Source organism: Mustela lutreola, chromosome 3, assembly GCF_030435805.1.
Source record: "Mustela lutreola isolate mMusLut2 chromosome 3, mMusLut2.pri, whole genome shotgun sequence".
Taxonomy (NCBI): domain Eukaryota; kingdom Metazoa; phylum Chordata; class Mammalia; order Carnivora; family Mustelidae; genus Mustela; species Mustela lutreola.
Window position 1 is genome coordinate 108046982 of NC_081292.1, and position 27759 is coordinate 108074740.

Consider the following 27759-nt stretch of genomic DNA (forward strand, 5'->3'; position numbering starts at 1 on the left):
GATACATAGGGAAGTTTGTCACCAAAGGCAGACTGAAGGTAAGAAATACCACAGGGGTGCTGGGGATGCCTCACAGGGGAGAGGGTGAGGTTGGGTGCCCTGCCCTGATCACCCCTGCCAATCTCATTTGTTCCCAAATGATAGCTTGTGAACCATTCCTGGGCTGTATGTGCATTTCCTAAGGAGCCATTGGAGTGGGCATGGTCCCAGAAGCCACTGGTGACATGTTGTCAGAACACCATAGCTTGTGGGACACCTGGGTGGCTCAGTTGGCTTCAGCTTAGGCCATGATCCCAGAGTCCTGGGATTGAGCCCCGTGTCAGGCTCCTTGCTTGGCAGAGCGTCTGCTTCTCCCTCTGCCTGACGCTCTCCCTGCTTGTGCCTTCTCTCTCTGTCAAGTAAATAAATAAAGTTTTTTTTTTTTTTTTTTTTTTTTTTTTTTAAAAAAAAAAGCAAGAACACTGCAGCTTGTTACTTTTGGAGAAACCGGTACCACTACTTTATAGGGGCGGGGCATGCTCCCAAACCTGGAAGAACCTCAGAATCACCTGAGATTCTTGAAAAATTATGGCTAGAAAAAGAAAAGAAAAGAAAAGAAAAGAAAAGAAAAGAAAAAGTATGGCTCATTGGGGGCCCCTCTTCAGCCTGGGGGATATGATCTGCATCCCTAAGCTGTTCCTCAGGAAGACTCGCACAGTAGGTGGGGGACTTCTCAGCACCTTCTGCCAGCCCAGTGGGGCCCCTGTCATTGGATGGACAGGGGCACCGCAAAGCTGAGCGGCAGCTGGTGGTCCTGAGAGAGAATGAGACAGAAGGGGACAAGCAGGGCCTTCCTGGATAGAGCCCTGGGTTCGGATCCCTCACCTCACCTGAACCTTAATCCCCTCATCTGAATAATGGGTCCAGGCATTTCCATCACCCAGCACTGAGGTGTAGCCCCCACTTCAAAGCACTGCGGGGTTAAATCCTCCAACCGAAGCGATGAGCCTGTGTAGGAGGCTCACCCCACAGGTTCTCAGGAAGTGACAGCTGGTAACTGGAGGCCACGCCAGCTGTGGGCTGATGGGCCTTTCCACACCCATGGTGGTTCTCTCCTCTCTCATCCACACCTGCATCTTGGGGAGAACCACAGAGTAATCCTAACACAGTCTGAGTGCACTTACCCTCGGATGGCCAGGCTGTACTATTTTAATCAGGGCTTCTCTGGGCTGAGGCGGGTTCTCCAATCCTGGCCCACAGCTGGGCAAAAACATGGAGCCTGAGCACAAATCTGCCTGGCTCTGGCCTCCTTTCACGGACAGGCTCCAGTACCGGACAGGCTCTTCTGCCCACACCCCCGCTGGTGTGGCCACAGGGAGCGATCATTTGCTTCTGGGCTGGGTTTTGACTTGGATGGCCATTGCAAGGGATGCTGCCAAGGGACAAGGGTTGGTTGAAAACTGGTGGGAGAAAAATTCCTGACGCAGAGTCACGCACCGGGCACCCCCCTGGAGTTTCCCACACCATTTTCTATTTCACACTGACTGTTGCCCTCCAGGGTAAGCGAGCAGAGGCCTGACCCTGGAGCCAGTCTGTCTGGATGAGAACCACACCCGGGACTCATGTAAGGGGCTTTCTTCTTTGATTTACCCCTGAAGCAGCCAAGAACTGATCAAAGGAGAGAAGGCAGGTATGGGTAGAGTTGAGTGGCTCTGGCTCCCTAGTGCCTCCCTTTAGGCTCAGAGATGCCTGGGAGTTCCGTGGCCTTGGCAGGCTGGGTACCGTGGAGCCAGGTGTGGGATGGGGGTTGGGGGGAGAGCAGAACAGAGAGAATGGAAGGACTCCTGTCTCATAGGCCCTCAGTCACCTTAGTGCCCAGGGAAAGCTAACTCCCATGTAAATGACATTGTTGCTCAAGAAGTCACTTCACTCAGGTCAGAGGTCTAGGTTTTGAACCTTGGCCCCAGTGGGAGCACTCCCCCCACCCCCCATCTATACCTGAGCTTCTGGGTTCGTTTTCCATGCACAGGCTGGGCTGGCACAGGACCATCACCATTCTCATCACTGGGATGCCGTCAGGCCCACAGTCTGAATGCCTGACTGTGTCTACTTCCCAGCAGCCGCCTAGTCCCTTCATTGACAAATTCTGTACTTTCCAACTTGATTATCAAGGTTTCTATTGGTGCTACCTCATGCTGAAGGTATGCTGCCCTCCCTGGTGTTCTGGCTTCTCCTGTTCCAGCACAAGGCACACCTTTTTCTTTTTTTGAGAGAGAGAGAGACAGCAAGCGAGGGAACTAAAGCAGGGGGAGCAGGAGAGAGAGAAACAGGCTTCCTGCTGAGCAGGGAGCCTGATGCGGGGCTCAATCCCAGGACTCTGGGATCATGATCTGAGCCGAAGGCAACAGGCCAACAACTGAGCCACCCAGTTGCCCCCAGGGCACACCTTTGAGGCTACCTTGTGTGCGACCAGCATCTGAGCCAGGGGGATGAACGCCAGCTCTTAGGTTATACACCAGCTGAGTGGCCTTGAGCAAGTCAACGAAACTCACCTCCCTGTTCTGCCGGCTGAACCAGGCCTAAGCCCAGTGCATGGGCTTCGGAGGGAATAGACAGCTGTCTGGCTTTAAGGGGCTTCTCCCTTGACCCCTTTCAGCCTCAGTATCTGCCAAGGAGGGCCTGCCAGCTATCTTTTTTCTTTCTTACTTTTCAAAAACCTACAACGCCCAGGGTCAAGCTCTAGCCTTTCTTCTCTGTAACCTTCACCCCTTGCCTCCTGGGTCCTGATTTCCTGTCTCCTTGCTGAGCACCGACATCCCCACTCGGTTTTACCTGCTCAGCTGCACGTGGGCCTGGGACCCTGCACATGCCCCGTGGCAGCTGAACATTTCATTCCTGACTGGGGCTTCTTGCCTTGTTCCTTCACTCTGGAACCAGGGACGGGAGGGACTTCAGACAAACCTCAAATACCTGTCAACTCCACTTTCCCTGGAGCTTGAGGCCAGCAATGTCCCCTGCAGAGGGTTGGCAGTCCCTGCGGCCTGAAATCTCAGCCAGCCCACCCGGTCAGTGTGGCTGGAAGGGGGAGGAAGGAGGACATAGGAAAGGCTGTTTTTGTAATCATTTTCCTCACCACCAGGGGCGTTTTGCCTGCCTTGCACCCCCGGTGGAGTAGAGGAGGGTGAGCTCCAAGGCTTCCAAACAAAATCTTCAGAAAAAGGAAGTGAGGAAGAGCACTCGGAACAGAGTAAACTGTTTCAAGAACCCAGATTACCAAAGATTTAAAGTAACAAATGCACTTTTAATAGGTCTATGGATAAAAACTACTCAGCGCAGGTCAGGAACCCAGGGCAGCCCCTACTTCTGTTGGAGCCATGCCCTGCATGGTCTTTGGGTCTGAGGTTAACAGGCTATTTGCATTATTTCATGTGATCCACAGTATTAGAAAAACAAGGCATTAGATCAGTTTTGATGAAATGCACTGCTGGCAGCTGAATCCGGTCCATTATATTCCGTATTTTTTCTTTAGTTCTTCTACTTTGTTGATGTAAGCTTTCATGGCGTCTTCCTTGGAAGTCCCTGGAAGCAATCAACAGGATTATCTGTCACAGAGGCAGCACGGTAGAAGAGCAGCAGCCTGAAAGCCCTAGATAGCCCCAGTTTCATGCTTAGAGGCTCAGTTTCTCACCTAGAAAGTGGGGTTTCTCTTACCTGCACCTCACAGGCAGTGGCCAGGATTCCCCTTGAAATACTGAAGGAGCTTGGCCCATAGTAACTGCTCCCTGAAGCACTGAACCCCTAATGTGTATGCAGCTGTCCTGAGGCCCGTCATTGGCCTGCTGGCCATGTAGGAAAGGCAGGACGCTGCAGACACATCAGAAAGCCTGTCCATGGGAAGCCACAGTGACTCTCCTGGCCCTGCTTCCTTGGACTCTCATGGCTGGCTCTGCCCTATCAGGCGTCTCTCTGTGGGGCTCTTCTCTGGTGGAGCTGCTATGTTGGCAGAGAGAAAGCAAAGCCAGGCACCCTCTTCTCCCCAGAAAGGAGCTGTGGGAAAAGTCTTAAGAACTCTGAGCAAAAGCGGCTGGGCCGTGGAGGGGAACGAGGCAGCTCTCTGCCTTCATGCTGCCATCCAAAGGACACAGACCATACCCCTCAGAGGCAGTGAACCCCGGGTTCCTGGACGCTGTGGTAAGGGAGAGACGCTGGGAATCAGGATGTTTTCTGAAACACTGCAGAGTGCCTGGGCACTGGTATACGAATGGCCAGGGACAACGGGCAGTCAGCCGGGCATTCCTGTTCCTGTTCCTTGCAAATCCTAGGAGTGTATTTCTTGTATGCTGGCCTTTTCTGAATCTGAGGGTTTTTCACTCACAGGAAGACAGAGGGCTCATTCAGAAGCTAGCTAGGCGAGAACACAAAAGCTGGCGGGCCCTTCAGTGCCAACTTGTGGGTCTTGCTGCTGCAGGTGGCACGTGATGAAGTCAGAGCTGGGATACTTCCTGCCTGCTGTTGCTTAGCATAGAAAAGCTCCATTCACGGGGCCTACGATGTGCCAGCAGCTTGCCATGCATTAGCTCATTCCTTTCCTTTATGTGCCTTTCTGGCTGGAAGGGAGCTGGGGAGAGCTGCTTGGGCTAGGGGATTGCTGCCTGCCCTTTTGAGGAAGAGAAGGGTATGAGGAGGAAACGACTCCTTCTTGTAAAGGTGTGGGCCATGAAACCACTCCAGGTCAAATATTCACACCCCCCACCCCTATTCTGGTCTCCAGCTCCTCCCCTCCAGAAGACACCACTGCTCAGAGACAGTGCTCTTGAAGAAGGCATAATACATAGGTATTAGGAAAGAAAGTAGGTGGCCCAGTTTTTTCCATTTGACCAGGCCAGGCTGATTTCAAGCATGTGCCTCACCCACTCTGTTTTCTTGCCTCACCCCTTTCACTCCATAATGAACAGTATTTTGTTACTGGGCTTCACAGACTAGGGACAATGATTATGAACAATTACCTTTCAGCTGATTCCAGGCATCCCACTTGGCCTTGCCTTTGAGATCCAACAGCCCAGGCCGTTCTAAAACAGGGGAAGGAAAGACATTAGATCTGCTTCAAGTTCTAATGGAGAACGTCATGGACTCTCTTGTCCTGAACTCATCTTTCATTTCCCTGGTTCCTTCCAGGCTCTGCTATGGAGTTAAATGGGTCTAGCATAGTGAGTTCTGCCTTTAGAAACCCAGATGTACAGGGGTACCTGGGTGGCTCAAGCCCTCTGCCTCTGGCTCGGGTCATGATCCTGGGGTCCTGGGATCGAGCCCCACATCAGGCTCTCTGCTCAGCGGGGAGCCTACTTCCCCTCCCCCTCGCTGCCTGCCTCTCTGCCTACTTGTGATCTCTGTCAAATTAATAAATAAAAAAACCTAAAAAAAAAAAAAAAAAAGAAACCCAGATGTACAGAAATCCAAACTTTTTTTTAAGATTTTATTTTATTTTTTATTTATTTGACAGAGAGAGAGAGAGAGGAGGGAGAGGGAGAAGCAGGTTCTCCGCTGAGCAGGAAGCCCAATGTGGGGCTCAACCCCAGGATCCTGAGATCATGACCTGAGCCAAAGACAGAAGCTTAACTGGCTGAGCCACCCAGGCAACCCCAGAAATCCAAACTTAAGATCTAGAGAAAACAGGAAGGAAATTGTTCTCATTACTGAGCAGTTATTTTAAAAGTTAAATAACTCCAGAATTCCTCCTTTTAAAAACCATACTTAAGAGTTTTTTGTTTTTTTTTAAAAAACAAAACAAAAAAACAAGCACTACATCCATTCATATGGCTTAACCTTCAAATGCTGTCAAGGAGAATACTAGTTTCCCTCCTACCCTTGGTCTCAGTCATGCAATTTCTCTCCTTCATATTGTTGCTATTGGTTTTCTGGGCTCCTCTTTCTGTGAACAGTTTGTTCATATCCTTGCCCCATTTTTCTACCAAGTTGTTGGTCTAATTCTTGTTAATCTGTGTGTGTTTTTTTTCCCAAAGGCAAAGCATTCTTCAAGTCAGGCCATGATTTTGTGCTTCCAGACCTGTCATCAGCTGCACTTGAGAAACACATTGGCTGCTTCCCTGCTGACCTATTTTACTGCTACACTGAGAACACAGGCAAGAGGAGCAATCCTGGTGCCCATGCCCTGGACCACTGTGCCTGAGACACCTCAAGTCTCCTTAGAGGCTTTCAGAGCAGCATTCCCAGAAATGCCGGAAAGGGTGCCGCGGAGTCGTCACCTAGGAAGAACGAGCACACCCCCGTAGCCCTTTTTGTGATGATGGACATGTACATTTGCACTAACTCAGGGCCACTGGCCACTTCTGGCCCTTGAGAGGTGGCTTGTGTGATGGAGGACTGAGCTCTGGATTTTATTTAATTATTTTCAATTTAAAACTCAATGTGGCTAATAGTGACGATCTGTGGGACAGCGCAGCCCTAGATTGAACGGACACCTCCCTACTCAGGAAGTGACAGATTCCCAAGCCAGTCTACATACTCATGTAAAAGCAGGGCAGAGACCAGGGTCTGGGAAAATCCTGTTTGGCAGAAAAGCATGTCAGTCCCTCTGGTCACCCCCACTTCCTCTTTCCTTTCCTGCCATGGGAGGATATAAGGTTTATAAATCCAGCGCAGAACTCACCTTTGCCCCAAGACTTCTCTCAGCTAAGCCCTTCCTGGGAACTTTGATTTGGCACTGCGCTGGGCACCATTTCCTGCTTCCAGATGGCTGGCAGCCACCTACCTGCTCCACTGCCCACCCCAAGCTCAGTGGAATTGGCCATGCTCATCCTCCTGAACAGAGGAGGGGGTGACCTCTTTCTGTGCAGCCATGGACATTGCTTCTGAGTCCCTGCCTAGATTGCATTGTGCTGTTGCCTCAGTACACATCCGAGTTTCAGGGACTCAGGGGCAGAATAAAAACAGTCCTAAGCCAGAAAGACTGTATCCAAAATACCGTAGTCTAAACTACTACCTCAAAGCTATACCAAGATTTTTTTCAACAGGGAAGAAACGGTTAGCAGGAACCGTTGTTAGCAAAAATGCTTCTGACCGGCCACAGGAAGCTAGCTGCTTCTCTGCCCCTGTTATCAGGCTTGGCCTGGCTGCCAAGGGCTCTGACTTTGGTTCTGCTGGTCTGGGGTGGAAGTAGTATGATTCAACAAAGCTACTACTGAGCTGAGAGCTTGGACTAAGTCTCTTCCAGGCTGGGGTCTCTGCTTCCAAAGATGGAAAATTTTAGTGATAACCAGTAAAGTACTTCCAAAAACTAGGATTTGAATTCTGCTACCTGAGCCACCAAGAACAGTGCAGGGTCTGTGAGCCCCATTCAGGGGCATGATCTTAGCCTGGTGGGGGTGGGACCCCCAGGAGCTATTACCATGTTCCATCTGAAGAGTAAGATTTTGGGTGGTTTTGACTGTGCAGTTCCCATAGATTAAGAGTTCCAGCACCCATCAAGGCTTCTGAGCCTGCCTTGATGAGTAGGGCCTTCCCAAGCTCATCTCAGCATACCTGTGCTTTTTCATTTTTTTCCTGAAGATTTAACTTATTTATCTGACAGAGAGATAGAAAGACCCAGAGAACATAAGCGAGGGGAATGCCAGAGGGAGAGAGAGAAGCAGCAGGGAGCCTGACATGGGACTTGATCCCAGGACCCTTCTGGGATCAGAGGGTCCTGGGATCATGACCTGAGCTGAAGGCAGATGCTTAATTGACTGAGTGACCCAGGAGCCCCATACCTGTGTTTACGTCACCCACAGTTACTTGTTTGTAGTGGCCATAGATGAACAACATCTCATCATCTGTTGGCTTGGTCTTCAGGTGCTTAACGTCCTCCGCAGCTTTGTCAAACTCAGCCTAAGCACGAGGGAAAGAGGCCTAAATAGAGCTCAGTAATGGGGAGACACAGGTTGGAAAAGCAGCACTCCTGGGATGCCTGGGAGGAAAAACAGTTTGTTTTCTCAGCTCCCCAACAGGCCAGCCAGAAAAATTCAGCAAAACAAGGAGGGAAGCATAGGCATTCACTGGTTCGATGGACAGCTACATACTGGACCTGTCACCATACCAGGAGCCAGGTGCTGGAAACACAGCGGTGAAGGAGGCATGCTGGGAGTGCCTGCAGTAGGCACACAAGTCACCAAAAAAGCGTGGTCAACAGCCTGACCATCCCTGGGTCAGGCCGGCGTCCCAGTAGAGCCGGGACTTGTGGATAGAGCCAGCGTGTTTGCAACTGGTGAGAGGGAGATAGGGTTTGAGTGCGGAGGTGTGGGCAGTAGTGTTTGTTGGACCCTCCACCCCCACCCGCCCTCTGGGACTGGCCATTCAGCACCGACCTCTATTTCAGTGTTCTGATTGGAGAGAGGTGAAAAGAGTCAGAGGTCATCCCACTCAGTTCAGTTTCCGCAAAGCGGCTACATTCGAAGGAGGGAAATGGCCTCTGGGTCACCTCCCCCCAAGACATCCTCTTCCCGAACGTTGGACACTCAGCCCCTATGTCCCCTGACCTCTTAAGTTGTCAGCGACGGCTTCCTCGCTTCCCCATTCTGCATGGCGTCCCTACTCCTGCCCTGACCTTCCGGATGGGGAGCCCGGTCTCTGCTTCTTCCATCCACGAAACCCTCTACCTGCCATCTTTCTACCTAGGACCCTAGCCTCTGTCCCCCCCGCCCCGTTCCCGCTTCATCGCGCAGTACACCCCACTTTCTAGCAGTTGCGGGTGGGTAGCAGTGTCCGCTCACAAGGCTTTGTGCAAAGAGTCAGAGCTGGGCACGAGTCCAGGAGGCACAGCGGGGCCGAAAAGGGAAAGACCCTGCGGAGTTCTGGCTGGGAGATACCCACCCCCCCAAGCCTGCAGCCTCGCCATACCTCTGCAGCCAGGAGAGGTACACTTTATACCTGAGACATGCTGGAGGTGTCTGGAGAAAACCGGCGAGCCCGCGGAGGCGGCGAAGAGCAGGAAACAGTAGCACACGACTCGACTCGCAGCGCCTTTAGAGGCGCAGCCGCAGGCGGCTCCAAACCCTGCCAGGCCAGCGACGGGCAGCCAATCAAAAGCCAGCTCTAAGCTGCGGGGCGTGTCCAGCCGCTGCAGCGCCGCCAAACCCGCCCGAGCCCACGTGGGTTTGCTCGCACACGCGCAGTGAGAGACCGAAGGGGACGCCGGGTACAGGTGGGGCCCGCGGCGGGCAGGCGTGCCTGTGGGAGTCAGAGCTCGGCGGCTGTGGGGAGTGGACTGCAGCGGTAGAGGGGACGGGGCGGCGGCTAAAGAGTAGAGACTTCTAAATTTGTTCAGTCTTGTGTCTGGAGTGAGGAACCCGGAAGTTGCGCCTCAGGCGCAAGTAACTTCTCAGGCCTGGGGAGGACGAGTGGGCTCCGCCCGTCGCGGGGTTCTAGAGGAGACCTTGCTGGTCCGGTCGGTGGACAGCCGCGCGGTGGTGGGATGCTGGACTGGTTCCCGGAAAAGCGAAGCCAAGGCCTCTTCTCTGAGCCTTTGGCCCGTTTTGTGACCTAGTAATCTTAAGTTTGCAGTCCTACACTGCGCATTTTATTGTGGTACATATCCTCCACCTGGTGCATGAAAGGCAATGCCAGTGACTTATTTGTCTTTAACAAACTTGCCCTGGACCCGGTACCCAGCAAATGTTTGTTTGTTATGTTCATTCATAAATGTTTACTGAACTCTTAGCTACCTAACTGGGACTAGTTTCGACATTGATACAGCAGAGTAGGAAACAGATAAATTCCTGCATTCCTGCTACTTATATTGGAGATGATAGTTAATAAAATAAGTAGAAAATTTGTTAGAGGGTTAGGGAGTTGGAAGTTTGCAGTTTTACGTGGGAGGGGGAGGGTAACATTTGAGAAAGGCCCTCAGTGAGCGGAAGGAGCATTCCAGGTAGAAAACAAGTGTAAAGTTGTGAGCAGAGAGTGGAGGGAAAGAGTAGAAAGAGATGAGACTGGAGAGTTAAAGAAGTGTCAGACTGGCTAGATGATGCAGAGCTTGGCCTTTATAGGAACTATAGGGATTGGGACTTTTATTTTGAGATGGGAAACCAGAGGCTTTTAAGCCGAGGAGGGTGAGATCCAGGGGAAGCACAGCTGCAGAGTTGTAGAGGCTGATGCTCCTGGTGGGAACAGAAAGGAGCAGCACAGGTGATGGGCAGAATTTAAAGTTGATGAGAATTTTCTGGTGGTTACAAAGCTGGGTTTAAGTGAGGTTGATTTGTTGCTTGCTTGTTTGGAATATACTCCACTTTCCCCCCAAACAAACAAACAAACAACAACAACAAAAAACCAAATTTCTACATGGTAGTTTTGTGAGCAAGTGAGTCCACAAAAGTTGGTTAATGGAACTGAAATATTTAACTGGTAAGGATTGTGGGTCCCATGGAGCATGGTGCTAAGTGGTTTTCCTTGCTCCAGGGCCCACTCTAGGCCAGGTTTTGAAATAACTGAAGATGTACTCTTTAGCCTGTGTCCTGCTTTCTTTCCTCATTCCTCAGGGACCCATTTTTTGTGATTTCCACTTAAGAAAATGCTGCCTTAAGGCCTCCATTTACTGTTTCCTAGGCAATTGGCACTTAGCTTTTAAAATAAAGAGATAACAAGCCAGCATCTGAGATTTAATTTTTTATAGTAAATTTTAGAGAATATTTGGGGGTCAATAAGTTGTATGAATTTTTAATTCTGTATTTTGATAGCATTGGAAAGGTAATTGCTCTTCATATCCCCAGAAAATGCAGCTCTTTTTCAGCTTTTTAAAAAAATGATTTTATTTCTTTATTTGATAGAGATCACAAGTAGGCTGAGAGGCAGGCAGAGAGAGAGGAGGAAGCAGGTTCCCTGCTGAGCAGAGAGCCCAATACAGGCTTGATCCCAGGACCATGAGATAATGACCCAAGCGGAAGGCAGAGGCTTTAACCCACTGAGTCACCTAGATGCCCCTCAGCTATATTTATATCCTTGCTAAAAACTAGCACACTTCATAATAATTTTACTTACAATCATTTTTATTTATTCTTCTGTCTGATTTTTCTCCCCTACATAAGCCAGGGAAAATAGGGATCATCTTGTATTGGTTTGCGCTTCTATCTCCCAAGTGCCAGGAACTTCTTAGGCACTGAGCAAATGGCAGGTGATGAACGGAGTCCTTGGCTCTCTATGAAATGTTATTCTTCTTAGCCATGACCTTGGAAACTTAAGTTTATGGAACTGAATGTGCAACTATAGACTGTGGTAAAGTAGATGAATTCTGATGCAAGGACCATGTAATCTCTTTGTATCACTCCTAGCTGGGAACAGAACACAATTATTTAGGGAAGATGGGGAACCTGATAAGCCACCTAATGCACCTACTTGGCTCTCCCCTTTAGTAGAAAGGCTCTTGTCATTGCTGTAACCTGCCCTCGCATCCTTGGGGTGCCAATTTCGACTACTCCTAGGCTACACTTGCTGGGTCTCAGTGTAAAGCCAGATGGGCAGCATATATTAACAGGTGAAAGCTGTTCTTACTTAGTGGGTGTGAATAGTAGTTTTTTAATATTGGGTTTCTTGGTATGAACTAAACCTCTAATTTCTAAAAGCCTAATCATTAAAAAAATGTACTACAGTTACAGTAAAGCTTTCCTAGAAGGCAAGGGCTAGAGTTCTCACAAATGCTGAATTCTATCCCTTTGGTATTTATTTTCACTTCTTGAAGGTGGGAGGGTATTAGTGTGTTTAAAGGGAAGGAAGCACTTGGGAAATGCTTCGGGGATAGGAGGTAAGCAGAGTTGGGGGCGTCTGTTTTGTGAAGGTGGAGGGAGTTAAGAGCTGAATAGGGATAAGAATGCAGCATTGGCTCCCCCTCCCCATTCTTTTCGATTCCTCTGTCTCTTTAACTTTTCTGATGGTATAATTCCTTTTCTAGCAGCTGCAACTCTTTTTTTTTTTTTTTTTTTTTTAAGATTTTGTTTATTTATTTGACAGAGATTACAAGTAGGCAGAGAGGCAGGCAGAGAAAGAGGAGGGAGCAGGCTTCCCGTTGAGCCGAGAGCTGGATGCAGATGCAGGGTTTGATATCAGGACTCTGAGATCATGACCCAAGCTGAAGGTGGAGACTTTTTTTTTTTTTAAAGATTTTATTTATTTATTTGACAGAGAGAGATCACAAGTAGGCAGAGAGGCAGGCAGAGAGAGAGGAGGAAGCAGGCTCCCTGCTGAGCAGAGAGCCCGATGGGGGACTCGATCCCAGGACCCTGAGATCATGACCTGAGCCGAAGGCAGCGGCCCAACCCACTGAGCCACCCAGGCGCCCGTGAAGGTGGAGACTTTAACCCACTAAACCAACCAGGCGCCCCTGGCAGCTGTGACTCTTAACCAGCCCCTCCCATCTGCCATTCTCTTGTTCTTTTGGGTGTTTAGATTCAGAGGAATTGTAGCAAGCTGGGTGTGAGAGAAGTGTGTGTGTATGTGTGATCTATGTGTGTATGATTCGCTCCTTTCCCAAGTACTGTTTCTATCCGGCTGACATGGCTGACATGGCAGGGTTGTGGTTTGGGCTGAGGTGAGACTTAGAGACCAGGGATTGGGAGCAGGGGAGCAGGGACGCTTGGGGGAAGTGTCCTATGCTGGAAGGTGAGAAGGCCTCTTTTTAAAAAGATTTTATGTATTTGACAGCACAACCAGGGGGAGAAGCAGGGAGAGGGAGAGGGGGAAGCAGACACTCCTCTGAGCAAGGAGCCCAATGTGGGGTTCATCCCAGGACCCTGAGATCATGATCTGAGCCGAGAGCAGATGCTTAACCCACTGGGCCACCCAGGCACCCTGAAAGAAGACTTCCTGAAGACTTACTTAAACATAAGTAAAGATAAACACTGCTGAGACGACTCCTGTATCCCGTTTGGAAATACAATTATGGACAGGAATAAGGAAGCACCTTAGGAAGATATCTTGATAACTACAGTCGGTTACTCTAGTTCTTACTCAACCTCATTAGAAGTATAAACCCTTCTAAATCTGTTTTCATTTTGCCTGTTTCCCTGGCTTCTGGTTGCACATGACAGACCCTTGGTAAAATGCTTTGAAACTAGGTTGTTAGGTGAGCCAAGCCGAAGGCAGCCGCTTAATGACTGAGCCACCCAGGCGCCCTGACAATGCCATTTAAAAAACTTTATTTTTGACATGATGCACTAAAAAATGACAACAACAAGAACAAAACAAAACAACCCAGCACCCTAATTTTTATTTTGAGGCAATTGTAAGTTCACGTGAAGTTTTTAAGAATACATAGATCTCTTATATCCTTTTCACATTTTTCCCAGTGGTAACATCTTGCAAAACTATAATACGTACCATAATCAGTATATTAACATCGAGATATTTAAGATAAAGAAACTTTCCATCATCAAGAATCCCTTATATTATCCTATGCTAAGGAAATCTGTGTGATTTTAAAAGGTTAAAGCTTTTGCAGGTGCCTGGGTGGCTCAGTTGGTTAAATGACTGCTTTTGGATCAGGTCGTTAACCCAGAATCCTGGGATTGAGTCCCACGTTGGGCTTCCAGCTCCGTGGGGAGTCTGCTTATCCCTGTAACCTTCTCCCTTTTCATGCTTTCTCTCACTTTCTCTCTCAAATAAATAAACAAAATCTTAAAAAAAAAAGGATAGTATTTTAAAAAGTATTAAAAAAAAAAGCTTTTGCAACTTTATTACTGGTTAAATAAATTTGGCCATTATAATGTCCAAGCAGTTAGGGGGAAAAAATCAAGTAAGTGCTTGTTTTTATAGTAGTTTTCATTAAAAATATTCATATGATAATGTCTACAAGCATCATCACTTTGATTATTGTAGATGTAGTATTGTGATAAATTGTTTAATGGGGGAAGGCTTTTCATTATTGAATATGATGTTAGCAATGGGTTTGTCGTATATGGTCTTTACTGTCTGCTCTCTTCATTGAGAGTTTTTGTTTTAAACATGTTGAATTGGGACGCCTGGGTGGCTCAGTTGGTTAAGCAGCTGCCTTCGGCTCAGGTCATGATCCCAGCGTCCTGGGATCAAGTCCCACATCGGGCTCCTTGCTCCGCAGGGAGCCTGCTTCTCCCTCTGACTCTGCCTTCCACTCTGTCTGCCTGTGCTCGATCTCGCTCGCTTTCTCTCTGACAAATAAATAAATAAAATCTTAAAAAAAAAAAAAACATGTTGAATTTTGTTAAATGCTTTTTCAGCATCTATCAAGATGATCATTATTTTTATCCTTCAGTTTGTTAATTTGGTTTATCACATTGATTTGTGGATGTTAAACTATAGTTGGATGCCTGGAATAAATCCCACTTGATTGTGGCATCTGGTCTTTTAATGTATTGTTGAATTGGGTTTGTTAATATTTTGTTTGGGATTTTTGCATGTGTGTTCATCAGGAATATTGGCTTGTAATTTTCTTTTTTGGTGGTATCTGTCTGGTTTTAGTATCAGGGTGGTGCTGACTTTGTAAAATGATTTTGGAAGTATTCTGTCCTTTCAGTTTTTTTAGGATAATTTGAGAAGGATGGGTACTAACTCTTTAAATGTTTGGTAGAATTAATCTCTGAAGCCATCTGTCCCTGGACATTTGTTTTTTGGGAGTTTTAAAATTACGGTTTAATTTCATTACTTGTAATCAGTCTATTCACATTTTTAAAAAATATTTTTATATATTTATTTGACAGAGAAAGAGAGATCACAAGTAGATAGAGAGGCAGGCAGAGAGAGAGGGGAAGCAGGCTCCCCGCTGAGCAGAGAGCCTGATGTGGGACTCGATCCCAGGACCCTGAAATTATGACCTGAGCTGAAGGCAGAGGCTTAACCCACTGAGTCACCCAGGTGCCTCTGTCTATTCATTTTCTATTTCTTCATGATTCAGTCTTGGAAGGTTGTGTGTTTCTAGGAATTTATCCATTTCTTCTAGGTTTTCCAGTTTGTTCAAAGTATTCTCTTTGATCCTTTGTATTTCAGTGGTGTCAATTTTAAGTCTTCTTTCATTTCTGAATTTATTTGGATCCTCTCTGTTTTTGTTTTGTTGAGTTTTTGAAGAGTTAGTCTAGCTAAAAGTTTGATTTTATTTTTTCAAATAGCCAGCTTTTAGTATTGTTGGTCTTTTGTTTTCTTATTGCTAATTATTTTTGCTCTGGTCTTTATTAGGTTCTACTAAATTTGGGCTTTGTTTGTTCTTTTTCTATCTAGTTCCTTTAGGTTTAAAGTTAGACCATTCATTTGTGATTTTTCTGGTTTCTGGAGATAGGCCTGTATTGCTGTGAAATTCCCTTTTAGAACTTCTTTGCTGCCTCCCATAGATTTTGGAAAGTTGTGTTTCCATTTTCATGTGTTTCAGATATTTTCTGATTTCCTTTTGATTTCTTTGTTTGACCCATTAGTTATTTAGTCTGCGTGTGTTTGTGTTTTTTTCTACTTTTCTTCTTGTGATTGATTTCTAGTTTCATACTGTTGTGGTCAGAAAAAATTCTTGATATGATTTTAGTCTTGAATTTTGGAGACTTGTTTTTTGGGCCAACATGTGATCTGCCCTGGAGAATGTTTCATATACACTTGAGGAGAATGTATATTTTGCATTTGGATGAAAATGTTCTATATATATCTATTTAGTCCATCTGGCCTAATGTGTTGTTTAAGGCCAGTGTTTCCTTACTAAGTTTTCTCTCTGGATGATATATTCATTAGTGTAAGTGGGATATTAAAGTCTCCTACTGTTATGATATTATTGTAAATTTTTCCCTTTATGTCTGTTAATATTTGCTTTATATGTTTAGGGACTCCTATGTTGGGTGCATAAATACTTATGAATGTTACATCCTCCTGTTGGATTGACCCTTTCATCATTATGTAATATTTCTCTTTGTCTTTTGTTACAGTCTTTGTGTTAAATTCTTTTGTCTGATACATATATTGTTACTCCAGCTTTCTTTTCATTTCCATTTGCGTGGAATAGCTTTTTCTATTTTTTCACTTTCATTCTGTGTGTCTTTAGAACCAAAGTGAGTTTCTTGTAGGTCACATATAGATAGGTCCAGTTGTTGTTGTTGTTGTTTTTTAACCCAGTCACTCTGTCTTGATTGGTGCATTTAATCCATTTACATTTAAAGTAATTATTGATACCTATGTACTAATTGCTATTTTTGTTGTTTTTTTGGTTATTTTTGATGTTCTTCTCTGTGCCTTTCTTTTTCTCTTGAGCTCTTCCCTTGCGGTGTGATGGTTTCCTTTAGTGTTAAATTTGGTTTCCTTTCTCTTTATTTTTTTGTGTGTATGTGTTGTAGGTTTTTGGTTTGTTGTTACTCTGATGTTCATGTTTGAGATATGTTTGTTTTAACCTGATAGTGCTTACATTTGAGGGCATTCTATAAGTTTGTTCCTTTTTATTGCTAAGTAATATTCTATTATATGGATGAACTAGTTTAACAATCATCTGCTGAAGGGCATCTGTATTGTTTCCATTTTTGGTCATTACCAGTAAAGCTGCCACTAGTCACTTATGTACAAATTTTTGTGTGAAAATATTTTCATTTTTCTGAGATAAATGTCCAGGAGTGCAATTCTGGGCCATATTGCCACTTCATGTTTGGTTTTGTAAGAAGCTGCCATTGTGGCTGCATCATTTTACATCCTTACTAGCAACAAATGAGAGATTCAGTTTTCCCACATCCTTGCCAGCCTTTGGTGTTAACACTCTTTTTTATTTTAGGTATTTTGATAGATTTGTAACAGTATCTCATTGTGATTTTAATTTTCATTTCCTAATGGCTAATCGTGTTGAACATATTTTCATGTGCATATTTGCCATCTGTGTATCTCTTCTGTGAAATGTCTCTTTGTGTCTTTGTACATGTTTTATTTTTATTTATTAAGATTTAGACACGGGGATGCCTGGGTGGCTCAGTTGGTTAGACGACTGCCTTCGGCTCAGGTCATGATCCTGGAGTCCCGGGATCGAGTCCCGCATCGGACTCCCAGCTCCATGGGGAGTCTGCTTCTCTCTCTGACCTTCTCCTCGTTCATGCTCTCTCTCACTATCTCTCTCTCAAGTAAATAAATAAAATCTTTAAAAAAAAAAAAAAGATTTAGACACGGCAAGAGAGGGAACGCAAGCAGGGGGAGTGGTAGAGGGAGACCAGGCTACCCACTAAGCAGGGAGCCTGATGCGGGGCTGTATCCCAAGTCCCTGGGATCATGACCTGAGCTGAAGGCAGATCCCCAGTGACTGAGCCACCCAGGCGCCCCTCTTTGTATATGTTTTAATTGTGTTTTTTCAGTGTTGAGTTTTGAGAGTTCTTCATGTATTCTGGGTACTAGTCCTTTGTTGGATATGTGGTTGGCAAATATTTTCTCACTGTTTTTAGCTTATCTTTTCATCCTTTTCCAGAGTCTTTCATAGAGCATAAGTTTTTTTATTTTGACTGAAACCCACCTTACCCATTTTTCCTTTTATGGATTGGACTTCTGGCATCTAATAACTCCTTACCTAATTCTATATCCTGAAGATTTTCCATTTTTAAAATTTTCTATTTTTTAAAGTTTTATAGTTTTATATTTCATAAATGCAAATAATACTAAAAACATAAATTTTATATATAGTGTTTAAGATTTGGGTTGAGGTTCTTTTTTTTCAAGTTTTTATTTAAATTCCAGCTAATATACAGTGTGATACTAGTTTCAGATGTAGAATTTAGTGATTGATCACTTACATACAACACCTAGTGCTCATCACAGCAAATGCACCCCTTAACTTATCCCCCTCACCCACCTGAGGTTCTTTTCTTTTTTTTTCCTCCTGCTGTCTAATTGCTTCAGCACCATGTTGGAAAGATAATCTTTTCCCCTATTGAACTGCTTTTCACATTTATCAGTAATCTGTTGGGCATATTTATGGGGTCTTTTACTGGGTTTTCTCTGTGTTCTAGTGATAAATGCATCTATTCCTCCATTAGTACCACAGAGTTGATTACTAGAGCTATGTATTAGATCTTAAAATTGGATAAACAGATTCCTCCAACTTTATTCCTCTTTTTCAAAATTGTGCTAGCTATTCTAGTTCCTTTATTTTTCCATATGAATTTTGCAATAATGTCTATGTCTACAAAAAAACCTATGATTTTGATAGGAATTCGATTAAATTTGTATATCAGTGTGGGGAGAATGGATATATTTACTCTTGGGTCTTCTGATATATGAACTCTATATGTTTTAGCTTTTATTTTGATCTTCTTTAATGTATTTGATCAGTAGTTTGTATTTTTTAGCATATAAGTCCTGTACATATTTTGTTAGATTTATGCTAATTTGTTTTTGAGTGATTGCAGATGGTATAGTAATTTTAATTGTGTTCATGTGTTCATTGCTAATATATAGAAATACACTTGGTTTTTATATGTTTATCTTGCATCTGTGACTTTCCTGAGCTCACCTATTCTAAAAATTTTTTTTCTTGTACATTCCTTTGGATTTTCTCTATAGATAATCATGTCATCTGCAAACACATACAGTTTTATTTCCAATGTATGTGTCTTTTATTTCTTTTTTTTTTTTTTGGTCTTACTGCACTGGCTAGAACTTCCAGGATTGTGCAGAATAAGAGTGATGAGAGAAAAAAAAAGTGATTAGGTAGATATCCTTGCCTTGTTCCTCATCTTAAGGAGAAGGCATTTAGTCTTTCACCATTAAATATAATGTTAGCTGTGGATTTTTTATAGATTTGCTTTATAAATTTGAGATAGTCTCCCTCTATTCCTATTTTTCTGATAGTTTGTATCATGACTGGGTGTAGACATTTGTCATATGCTTTTTTTGTTTGTTTGTTTTTTGCATTGATTATGCATTGATATCAGTGATTATGTGATTTTTCTTCTTTAGCTTTTTATTGTGGCAGATTACACTGATTACTTTTCAAATATTGAACTAGCTTTGCTTCCTTGGAAGAAACCCCAGTTGGTCATGACATATAATTCTTTGTATGTATTGCTGAATTCTGTTTGCTAATATTTTAAGGATGTTTATACCCGTATTCATAAGGCATATAGGTCTGTAGTCTTGGAAGATTCTGTCCCACATAACAAGCCTGGCCAGGTCCTAACTTGAATGCCCTTCATGGCAAGGTAGGGGTACCAATCACTATAGCTGAAACTGGGGACAGATTTCATACCACCTTTTCTAATTGGAGACTCATTATAGGGAAAACTACCCATAGGGTACAGTTGACATAATGAGCCTGGAGGGGCCCCCCCCCTCCCCAGTAATTGAGATTAGTTTTGGAGTGATTGCCACTATTGGCCTGCTTGTTTGTTACCCAGAGCTTGCTCACGGTGTTTTTAAAAATACCTGCAGGTCTAAGATGCAAATAACAGTGTTTTAGGGAAGAGGCAAGTTAATACTGACTTCCACAAAAAAATCACAGGCCCATGGGTGCACATGGTGTCCTTGGAAAGAAATTGCTTTACAGTTTATGACTGGGACCCACGTGGCTCACAGGGCACAAGGCGTCAAGACTTCCAGTATAATCTTCGGCCATCTGGTAGGCATGATGGTTTTCACTTGAATACACATCATTGCATTTGGAACTTATTTTTGGAGGGACTGCCTAAGGGCAGTCAGTCCGGTCTGCCTTGTCTGTGCCACTAGCTGAGAGATGTTTGTCCTTTGGGGTAGCTATGGGAAGTTGGGGAGGCACAGTGGTGAAGAAGACACCTGGAAATGTGGGCAGGTGTTTTGCGTGGGAGCCATAGAGGCTGGGATATGTTTCTGATAGACTGTTCTAGTAACAGTGATCCTATTGTGGTCACAGCCATCTTTCAGGAGTTGGGGGATTCAGGTATCAGTAAATTGGAGGTGCTTAGAATCGTTGGGGGGGAAATTCAACAGGGTGTTTTGCTTCATGAGGACTTCAGCAGGGGCAGGTAGTTTTTAAGACAGGAGACCTCTAATGAGTGACACCCCCCCCCCCTCACATCTCCTGTGGTAGAATTTGTTCTCTATGGACATGTCCTAGATATTAAGTTTGTTTCCCTCCCTCCACCCAGACAAAAAACTGTGTTTCTCATTCTAGTGCTATAACTTTACCTTTTTTCTGATCAACTCCTATTCCTTGAAGGGATTTTTTTTTTTTTTTAAGATTTTAAGCCCCCACCCCCAACATGGGGCTCAAACTTGTGACCCCAGGATCAAGAGTTGCACACTCCACCAACTGAGCCAGCTGGGCTCCACCCCCTTCTGAAGCGAATTTTTGTAAAACTCACAGAGACCTGTTATGTCCCCCACTTTGGCCTGCAGTGTGTTTGCATGATAATTATGGTTGCAATCTAGGACCTGGTCCGTTCAACAAGAGAATCCAGAATTCAAATCCCCCAAGCCCCTTTTGGCTCCTTGTCACATGGAGGGTGTAGCAATTCGGCTGGTGGGGGGCTTCTGTAGAGGAAAGAGAGAAGCATTATAAGTAATGGCCAGGGTGGAATCCCACGATTTCACATTGGTCTGCATAAACCACTCTCCCCTGCCCAGTCCTGTTTGTTCAGGTCATTACTGGGAAATGGCTGCAAGAGGAAGGTCCTTTTCTGGGGGCAGCCACGTTCGGAGCAGACCGCTGCGCCACCTCCTGGAGGTTGTGCAGGTAGATGGAGAAATCTTTTAGAGTTGTTTTTTGGGAGGTTTTTTCACTGTGTCATGATGCCAGATGGCTGTGGATGGTGGAGGAGGGGGAAAGTCTATGGACTACCTTGACTTTTAGCCCATTGTTCCTTGGCATTGGTGATAAATGTTGAACCATGGTCAGCCTGCAAATAGGGTGGAATACCAAACACATGGCGCAGACTCATTTCAAGGGTCACAGTGGCATGACTGGAGTCAGGTGATTTGGAATATTAACACCCAAACCTGGGAAAAACTGCCATTGGGAGAGTGGCATCCCGAGAGGAAGTCAGAGGTTGAATGTTGTACATCTTCTGGGAGTGGGTCAGGGCAGCGGTGTGTGCCATGTGGCCTCCCTCACTGTGGGACCAACGCTTCAGCTTCTGGCAGGAGTCCCAAGTCTGGCGGAGGCCCTGCCTTGGACGTAGAGTTCTTCTTGTGCCCATGCCTGAGGACAGACCAAGGCGGCATCCGTGGTAAGTCTGGGCGGTGTGGGCTCCAGCAGTGGCTGGTCATCAGAGAACAGGCCCTTGTGTGGGCATCTAGGGGAGTTGCCCCGGTGGTTCAGCCAGCAGCTGAGAGTTGTCACAGTTCACAGCCCAGTGGATGGTTTTACAAGAGGCAGATCAAACCACTAGACCCTTGGTGACAGCTCAAATGTCAGTAAAAACGCAAGCTCCATCTGTGGGAACATTAGCCAGGGCTGTGGGAACGGACTTGAGTTCTGCCCACTGAGCAGAGGGACTGTGTGCGTTTTTGGTTTATCACAGGGAGGAGAGGCAGGGGAGCTTGTTGCAGTGGCATTTCTCTACCTGTAGCTCTTCCCGATTGGGGAGAATCCCCTCAGGTACCGCATATAGGAAAGTATAAGCAAATGTAACATACCATTCATACGGAAGAATGACAGTACTTTGAATTGACCTGAAGGGCCCCGATCCATTGGGTCATGTTAGTCTCTTTCCCATTATGAATCCTGTCCAAACTCCGTGGGCTGAATCTGAGTACTTCCTTCCAGCACAGGACCAGGTACCTGGGTGCCTGTGTCTACCAAACCATGAAAGTTTGAGCCCCTCCCCTCCCGGAGTTCCCCAGCACTCTTGGGTGCATAAGGCCTTTGGTCTCTCTTAGGGACAGGGAGACCCCAGCCTACCCATAATCCTCCTCCTCCTTAAAACAGATGTCACGGTAGAGGGCGAGGGGAGGGGATGGGAATACATAGCAGGAGAGCAGCTCTGTGCCAATCAGAAAGGCCCACTTTTAGTTCCAAGTGGCCTGGTGGCTATTCGTGGCTCAACTTAGTGACTAGTCTCTAGATCCTCATTGCTGACCTCATTTGTTTCGGCTCTGGGGACTCCTTTGGTGTTCAACAGCTACAGCCACGTCGCCCCTCATCAGAGAGGTGGGCAGTATCGCTGGGGGGAGTGACTGACTGACTGCTAGCCAAAGCACCACTGGACAGCTCCTTTCAATCCTGCCCTTTGCTGCTCACCCCCTAGAAGTTAATTATCCCTTTCTCCTCCATACCCGCCACTTGGACAAGAGCATTTGCTACCAGATTTCAGGGGATCTTCTTACAGCCCCTAAGCCCACGAGACTTTTGCCTGGTCCAGATAGCTATGTCTGTGGCAGCATCCATTCTTGTCAGCAACAGCTGCCAAGAACTGTGAAGAACTTGAGATTTTACCCTATTTGAAAGCTGACAGTCAGACCGTCACAGTTTGCCAGACACCGGCAGAAGACAAGGCACTCTGGGTCAGAAACAAAGGATTGTCTCTATACAACATGGCCAGCAGCAGTATTTGCATGTTTTTGTCTGTGCTTCTTGCCTCACAGATCCCATGGGGGCAGTGAGAAGGTCTCAGAAGGATGCTGTCCACGCAGTGGGTTTGAGTCAGGCTGGAGAGCCCTGAGTTCGGGTAGTCCTAATCTCTTATAAAGTGCTATGAACAAATCTGCCCAACCTTAGCCTGGAGGGAGACACGACTTTTATTATACTGGACAACCTTCCCCTCTGGAGGGAGAGGGAGAGGATATCTCTGTGTTTCTAGGCTGTTTGCTAGACACACTCCCGTGCACAGAAAGTTCAGAACCAAAGCAGCCAGTTCCTCATAAGAGATGCAGATGTATGAGAGATCTGTGAAGACTCACCTCTCAGCACACAAGGATTAACATTCTTACCAATGATTGTGAATCAAGAAAACTAGAATTTATATTCCATACATCTTGTTCAAGAAGGAAAGCATGTGAAGTATTCATTCCAAAGAGTTTAGTGTCTCACCCCTTTGGAAAACTCAACTGTCCAGGATGAGTCAGTTCTCTGGGTCTTCCTTGCCTTGAGCAGAGAACACAAATTGTGATTTTGTGTATTTGCCCCAACTTGAGGGTCACAAAGGCACATCTGTGGAATTATAGTTGTTGATTTTTCAGGGGGTAATATACTGAGAGTGAACAGCATTCAACAGTTTGTTGATTAGAATTGCTTATGACCCTTCCTCAGGAAAGGGCAGCTGCTAATGGCATTATGCAATGAAGTACAACACTGAGAAGCATTTGGTAGCTGTCAGATTTAGCTAATATTCTAATATTTACTTTGTATGTATTGTGCTATGTGAACATCTAAGGTGGAAAACTTTTTCTTAACCTATCTAAGAAAAGGTTGAGGTTAAAGACTTTAAAATCACTCATAAATTAATAGATTGAAAACGACTTTCTCAAAAGTTTTATGTCCATGAAAGATGCATAAACTGAATTTGCCTTTTCTATTTTTAAGATATTGTTTATTGACTTGACGGAGTGAGAGAGCATAATCGGGAGAATAGGAGGGGAGAGGGAGAAGCAGGTTCTCCACTGAGCAGGGAGCCTGATGCAGGACTCAATTCCAAGACCCTGGGATCACGACCTGAGCTGAAGGTGGACGCTTAACTGACTGAGCCACCCAGGCACCCCCTGAATTTTCTAATAGTGATTTGATTTGAATTATACAACTGAACACCTAGAAAAAGGCAAAGGGGATTTCAAATGTTTATTTAATCCTCACATGGTCTCAGTTTATAAATGTATACTTAATTTCATATTTTAAAAATTATGCTTTTGAAAAAATTTAAAGCAAATTCCTGTTCATTTTTCCCCATTTTTATAATGACCAGCTTTTACTATTTCATTGTCACTGAGATCTATTTTTATTTTTATTTTTATTTATTTATTTTTTTAAAAGATTTTATTTATTTATTTGACAGAGAGAAATCACAAGTAGGCAGAGAGGCAGGCAGAGAGAGAGGAGGAAGCAGGCTCCCTGCTGAGCAGAGAGCCCGATGCGGGACTCGATCCCAGGACCCTGAGATCATGACCTGAGCCGAAGGCAGCGGCTTAACCCACTGAGCCACCCAGGCGCCCTATTTTTTTTTTTTTTTTGACTTAATTTTTCTTAACATTTCATTTATTTGAGAGAGAGAGAAGAGCACAAGAGGGGGGAGGGTCAGAGGGAGGAGCAAACTCCCCACTGAGCAGGGAGCCTGATGTGGGACTCCATCCTGGGACACCGGGATCATGACTTGAGCCAAAAGCAGATGCTTAACAAACTAAGCCACCCAGGTGCCCCCGAGATCTGTTTCTAGAATAAAATTTTGTTCTGCCTCTAAGAGTTAAAAAAACATAAAAAATGCTTTTCAGGTAGGTCAGAGGAGATTAAATTAACATTTCACTTTTAGTCATAATCTTCAATGTGATGTGATTTAATTTACGAATTTCATAAATTTATTCTTAAGAACTTTAGTTATATAGAAATGTAAAGTTAGTAATTGGCCAAGGTTGAGTTCTCTTTAAAAGGTGGACATTTATCGTTGACCTACTTTATTTTTAAGAGAAATAAAAATAATGGTTTTTATCTTTTTCTTCCCTGGTCTTAACTTTTTTTGTTAAAATGACCTATTTAGATGATATTTAGCAATACATATGATTATTTACTCCACAATCAGTAAGGTGCAATTTTGGAATCATTTGCATTTCAGTGACTGTCATCTTAGTAAAATTCCTTCTTTATTCTACTTTTATACCTGATTGTCTGTACTACTTTAGTTTCCTCACATAAAGGAACAATAAACTGAATTTCTTACCCTCTTTTTATTGATTTGTTTCAAAAGGAAGACAAATGGACTTTTTGCCCTGTAATATCAGTTCCTAACTCTAGAGGAAAACTAGGCATTTGGTACAATATACAATATACATTTATATTCTTTTCTTTTGTTTCTTTTCTTTTTTTTTTTTTTTACATTTATATTCTTTGTATTTGGTTAGAACAGTACTTTGGAAGTTGTACCTTTTTCATGTGGGCAACACAAACTTTTTAATTTTACTTTTAAATAATCTCTACACCCAGTGTGGAGCTGGAACTTACAACCCTGAGATCAAGAGTCACCTGCTCTGCCGACTGAGCCAGCTGGGGCCCCGTACTGGTAAGACAAACACTGAAGCCAACTTGTTATATGGCAATTTTGGTTTTATAATATTTACATTGAGGAAAGAGATACAACTTTACAAAGATTTTTAGTTTTTTTCCAAAATGATTTACCCTAGGAGTCTGTTAAAATTCATGTCCTATCTCAGAAACCTCCGTGTTGCAGGAAGGAAGGTCACCCAGTGCCCTCTTCTTTCTGGTGGTTCTAGAATATTCTCCATGTTAACTGCTTGAATGTTGAGTGCTTTCGTACTCTTACAGCTTCTAATACTTAACTGATTTTGGATTCCATTCTCTTACAAAAAGGTCAAGAGCATGCTTTCTTCTAATGCTTTCAAAGGCACATGTCCTTTTTTGGGGTTGATAAAGTCGGTCTTCCTTATTCACACATTCTTTGTGAATTCACCTACTACTAAAATTTATTTGTAGCCCTGAAAGCAAGACTCAGAGTACTTTTTTGGCTGAAATGTGCAGAACAGTGAAAAGTTTGAGTTCCCACCATTCCCAGCTGAGGTCAAACCAGAGGACCTGCTTGTCTTAGCTCTCATACTATAAACAAGTTTCTGGTTTACACTCTGTATACTACCATGCTTTTCACATTTTTGTGCTTTTTGTTGGCAATCTCACTATTTAAAATGGATCCTACCTGGAGTGATGAAGTGCCCAGGAAGGCTGTGATGTGCCTGAAGGAGAAAAATACGCGCCTTAGATAAAACTTTTTTCCCCAGACCTGAGTTATAGTGCTGTTGGCTGTTGAGTTGAATGTTAATAAGAGATGAATAATATATAAAATAAGGCATCTTCAAACATAAACACACGTAAAACAAGGTTATGCATTGATCAGTTGATGAAAATATTGTGACCAGATATACCAGAGACTCATGAGAACCTCACCCTGTATTTCTGCAGGAGCAGTGGTTCACTATTCACTAATTCAGTGTTCACGACCACTGGATAGATCTTATTTACTGCGAATAATCAGAATTGACTGCAGTTAGTTGTTTCATTTATTTTCTTTGGGCTGATGGAGATCAGTCTGATGTCTTCAAGTAAGTGTTCTGTGAGTATGCCTGTTTTGTACTTGTCATCGTGGTGGGCTCAGAGCCTTTACATACTGTGCTCAATTTTTTTCACCTCGGGAACCTGTGCCACCTGATTGACAGTCCTTCAACTCAGAATTTTGCAATGAGGAGAGCAGCCAACTTGGAATGAGCACAGTTGGGTCTTTAAGGAAGTTGGCCTGCAGCTTGACTTGGCTTTCCCTGACCATTCCATGCTGAATTTCCACCTCAGCCATCCATGCTGCTGGGGTCTGGGCCATAAAAAAAACAGCTCCAACCTGTCCTGTAAGGACCAGGGAGTTCTAGTTCAGGAGGGGAGGCTGCTGGGCTGCATCCATTCTTGGTTCTGATGAAGCACTGGTTACCTGTCAGGGACCTGGGAGCTCCCTGTGAGGGCTTTCCTACACAGATTTTGTGTTTCTTTGTTTTCAAGAGTTGAGTTTGTTTTGGATGTGGTGGCTTCTTCATTATCCCAAACCAGCTGGGTGAGTATCAGCCAGAACAGGTTTTTTTTAGGCAGGGAGGTTTAGAGACCTTCCTAACCCCTAGGCAGTGTCACTTTCTCTCCCTCTTTCTCTCTCTTTTTTACACCTCTCACTTGTCTACACTGTTCCTTTTCAAATCCCCACCCTCCATCATATTAAATACACCCATATTGTATATTAAACTTAACATATAATTATGAATAGAGTTGAGTTGCCGTTGAAATGTTATATGGTATAGGTATTTGATTATGTGTTAATTTTGATTTTTCAAAATTTTCATATTGTGAAGCAATAAACCTTTTCTTTACGGTCTCAAATATTTTTTTCTTTTTAAAAAAGATTTATTTTTGTAGGGGCGCCTGCGTGGCTCAGTCATTGGGCATCTACCTTCAGCTCAGGTCATGATCCCAGGGTCCTGGGATCGAGCCCTGCATTGGCCTCCCTGCTCAGCAGAGAGTCTGCTTCTCCCTCTCCCACTCCCCCTGCTTGTGCTGTCTCTCTTTCACTGTGTGTGTGTCTCTCTGTTAAATAAATAAATAAAATCTTTTTAAAAGTATAAATAAAAAGATTTATTTTTGTGAGAGAAATCATTTGCCTGCACAAGCCGGGGGAAAGGTGGGGGGGGAAGGTGCAGAGGGAGAAGCAGACTCCCCACTGAGCAGGGAGCCCAAAGTGGGACTCGATCCCAGGACTCTGGGATCATGATATGAGTCAAAAGCAGACTCTTAGGAAGCCTGGGTGGCTCAGAATGCTAAGATTTCAAGTATTCTCATGGGCAGTGGAAAAGCTCATAGGCCGAGGTACTGTGACTGCAGTGCAGGCAAGGATGCAGGTTTTCCCCAGCCTGTTAGCTGCACTCTGTTCTGCTGACATTGCTGAGGGCTCTGATGTGCCTCAGGCCATACCTGTTGCTAGGTGTCCCAAATAAGCCGCAGAGCATTCTTTCTCTTAAGGGGCTGATAGGCCAGACCCCTTCAACAGCTGTCTTCTTGTGGCACAGCCAGGTGCTATGGGCAACCAGACGGGCTGGTCGCTGAGCCTGGGGCAGAGGAGGAGCTGACCGCAAGGGTGTCCTGGAGCAGGAAGTCCCGACTGAGTTTTGAAG

At 44.8% G+C, this 27759-nt stretch overlaps 2 protein-coding genes across 10 annotated transcripts in view; one reads left to right on the top strand and one right to left on the bottom strand.

Moving 5' to 3' along the window:
• Window positions 1-3259: 3259 nt before the first annotated feature.
• On the bottom strand, window positions 3260-9050 carry DBI (diazepam binding inhibitor, acyl-CoA binding protein). Its single transcript, XM_059166659.1, has 4 exons — window positions 8902-9050; window positions 7746-7863; window positions 4986-5048; window positions 3260-3558 (listed from the first exon to the last, which is right to left on the bottom strand). The coding sequence occupies exons 1-4, from the start codon at window positions 8908-8910 to the stop codon at window positions 3485-3487; spliced, it is 264 nt and encodes an 87-aa protein (XP_059022642.1). The 5' UTR covers window positions 8911-9050; the 3' UTR covers window positions 3260-3484.
• Window positions 9051-9086: 36 nt separating this feature from the next.
• Window positions 9087-27759, top strand: part of C3H2orf76 (chromosome 3 C2orf76 homolog) — a 56855-nt gene continuing 38182 nt past the window's right edge. The window contains exons 1-3 of one of the 9 annotated variants that reach the window (XM_059166651.1): window positions 20611-20638; window positions 21036-21131; window positions 25031-25106. The gene's annotated coding sequence lies outside the window, so the exon portion shown is untranslated. Of the gene's footprint in view, window positions 9275-9395; window positions 9419-20610; window positions 20639-20746; window positions 21132-25030; window positions 25107-27759 lie in introns of those variants that run through there. The other 8 variants (XM_059166653.1, XM_059166654.1, XM_059166658.1 and 5 more) reach the window with 8 other exon arrangements.

Coding starts and splice junctions, on each gene's coding strand:
- DBI (XM_059166659.1), bottom strand. Junction 5,049..7,745: donor TGTGGGTGACGTAAACACAG/GTATGGGGCTCC, acceptor CCCCTGTTTTAG/AACGGCCTGGGCTGTTGGAT. Junction 3,559..4,985: donor TGCCTGGAATCAGCTGAAAG/GTAATTGTTCAT, acceptor GATTGCTTCCAG/GGACTTCCAAGGAAGACGCC.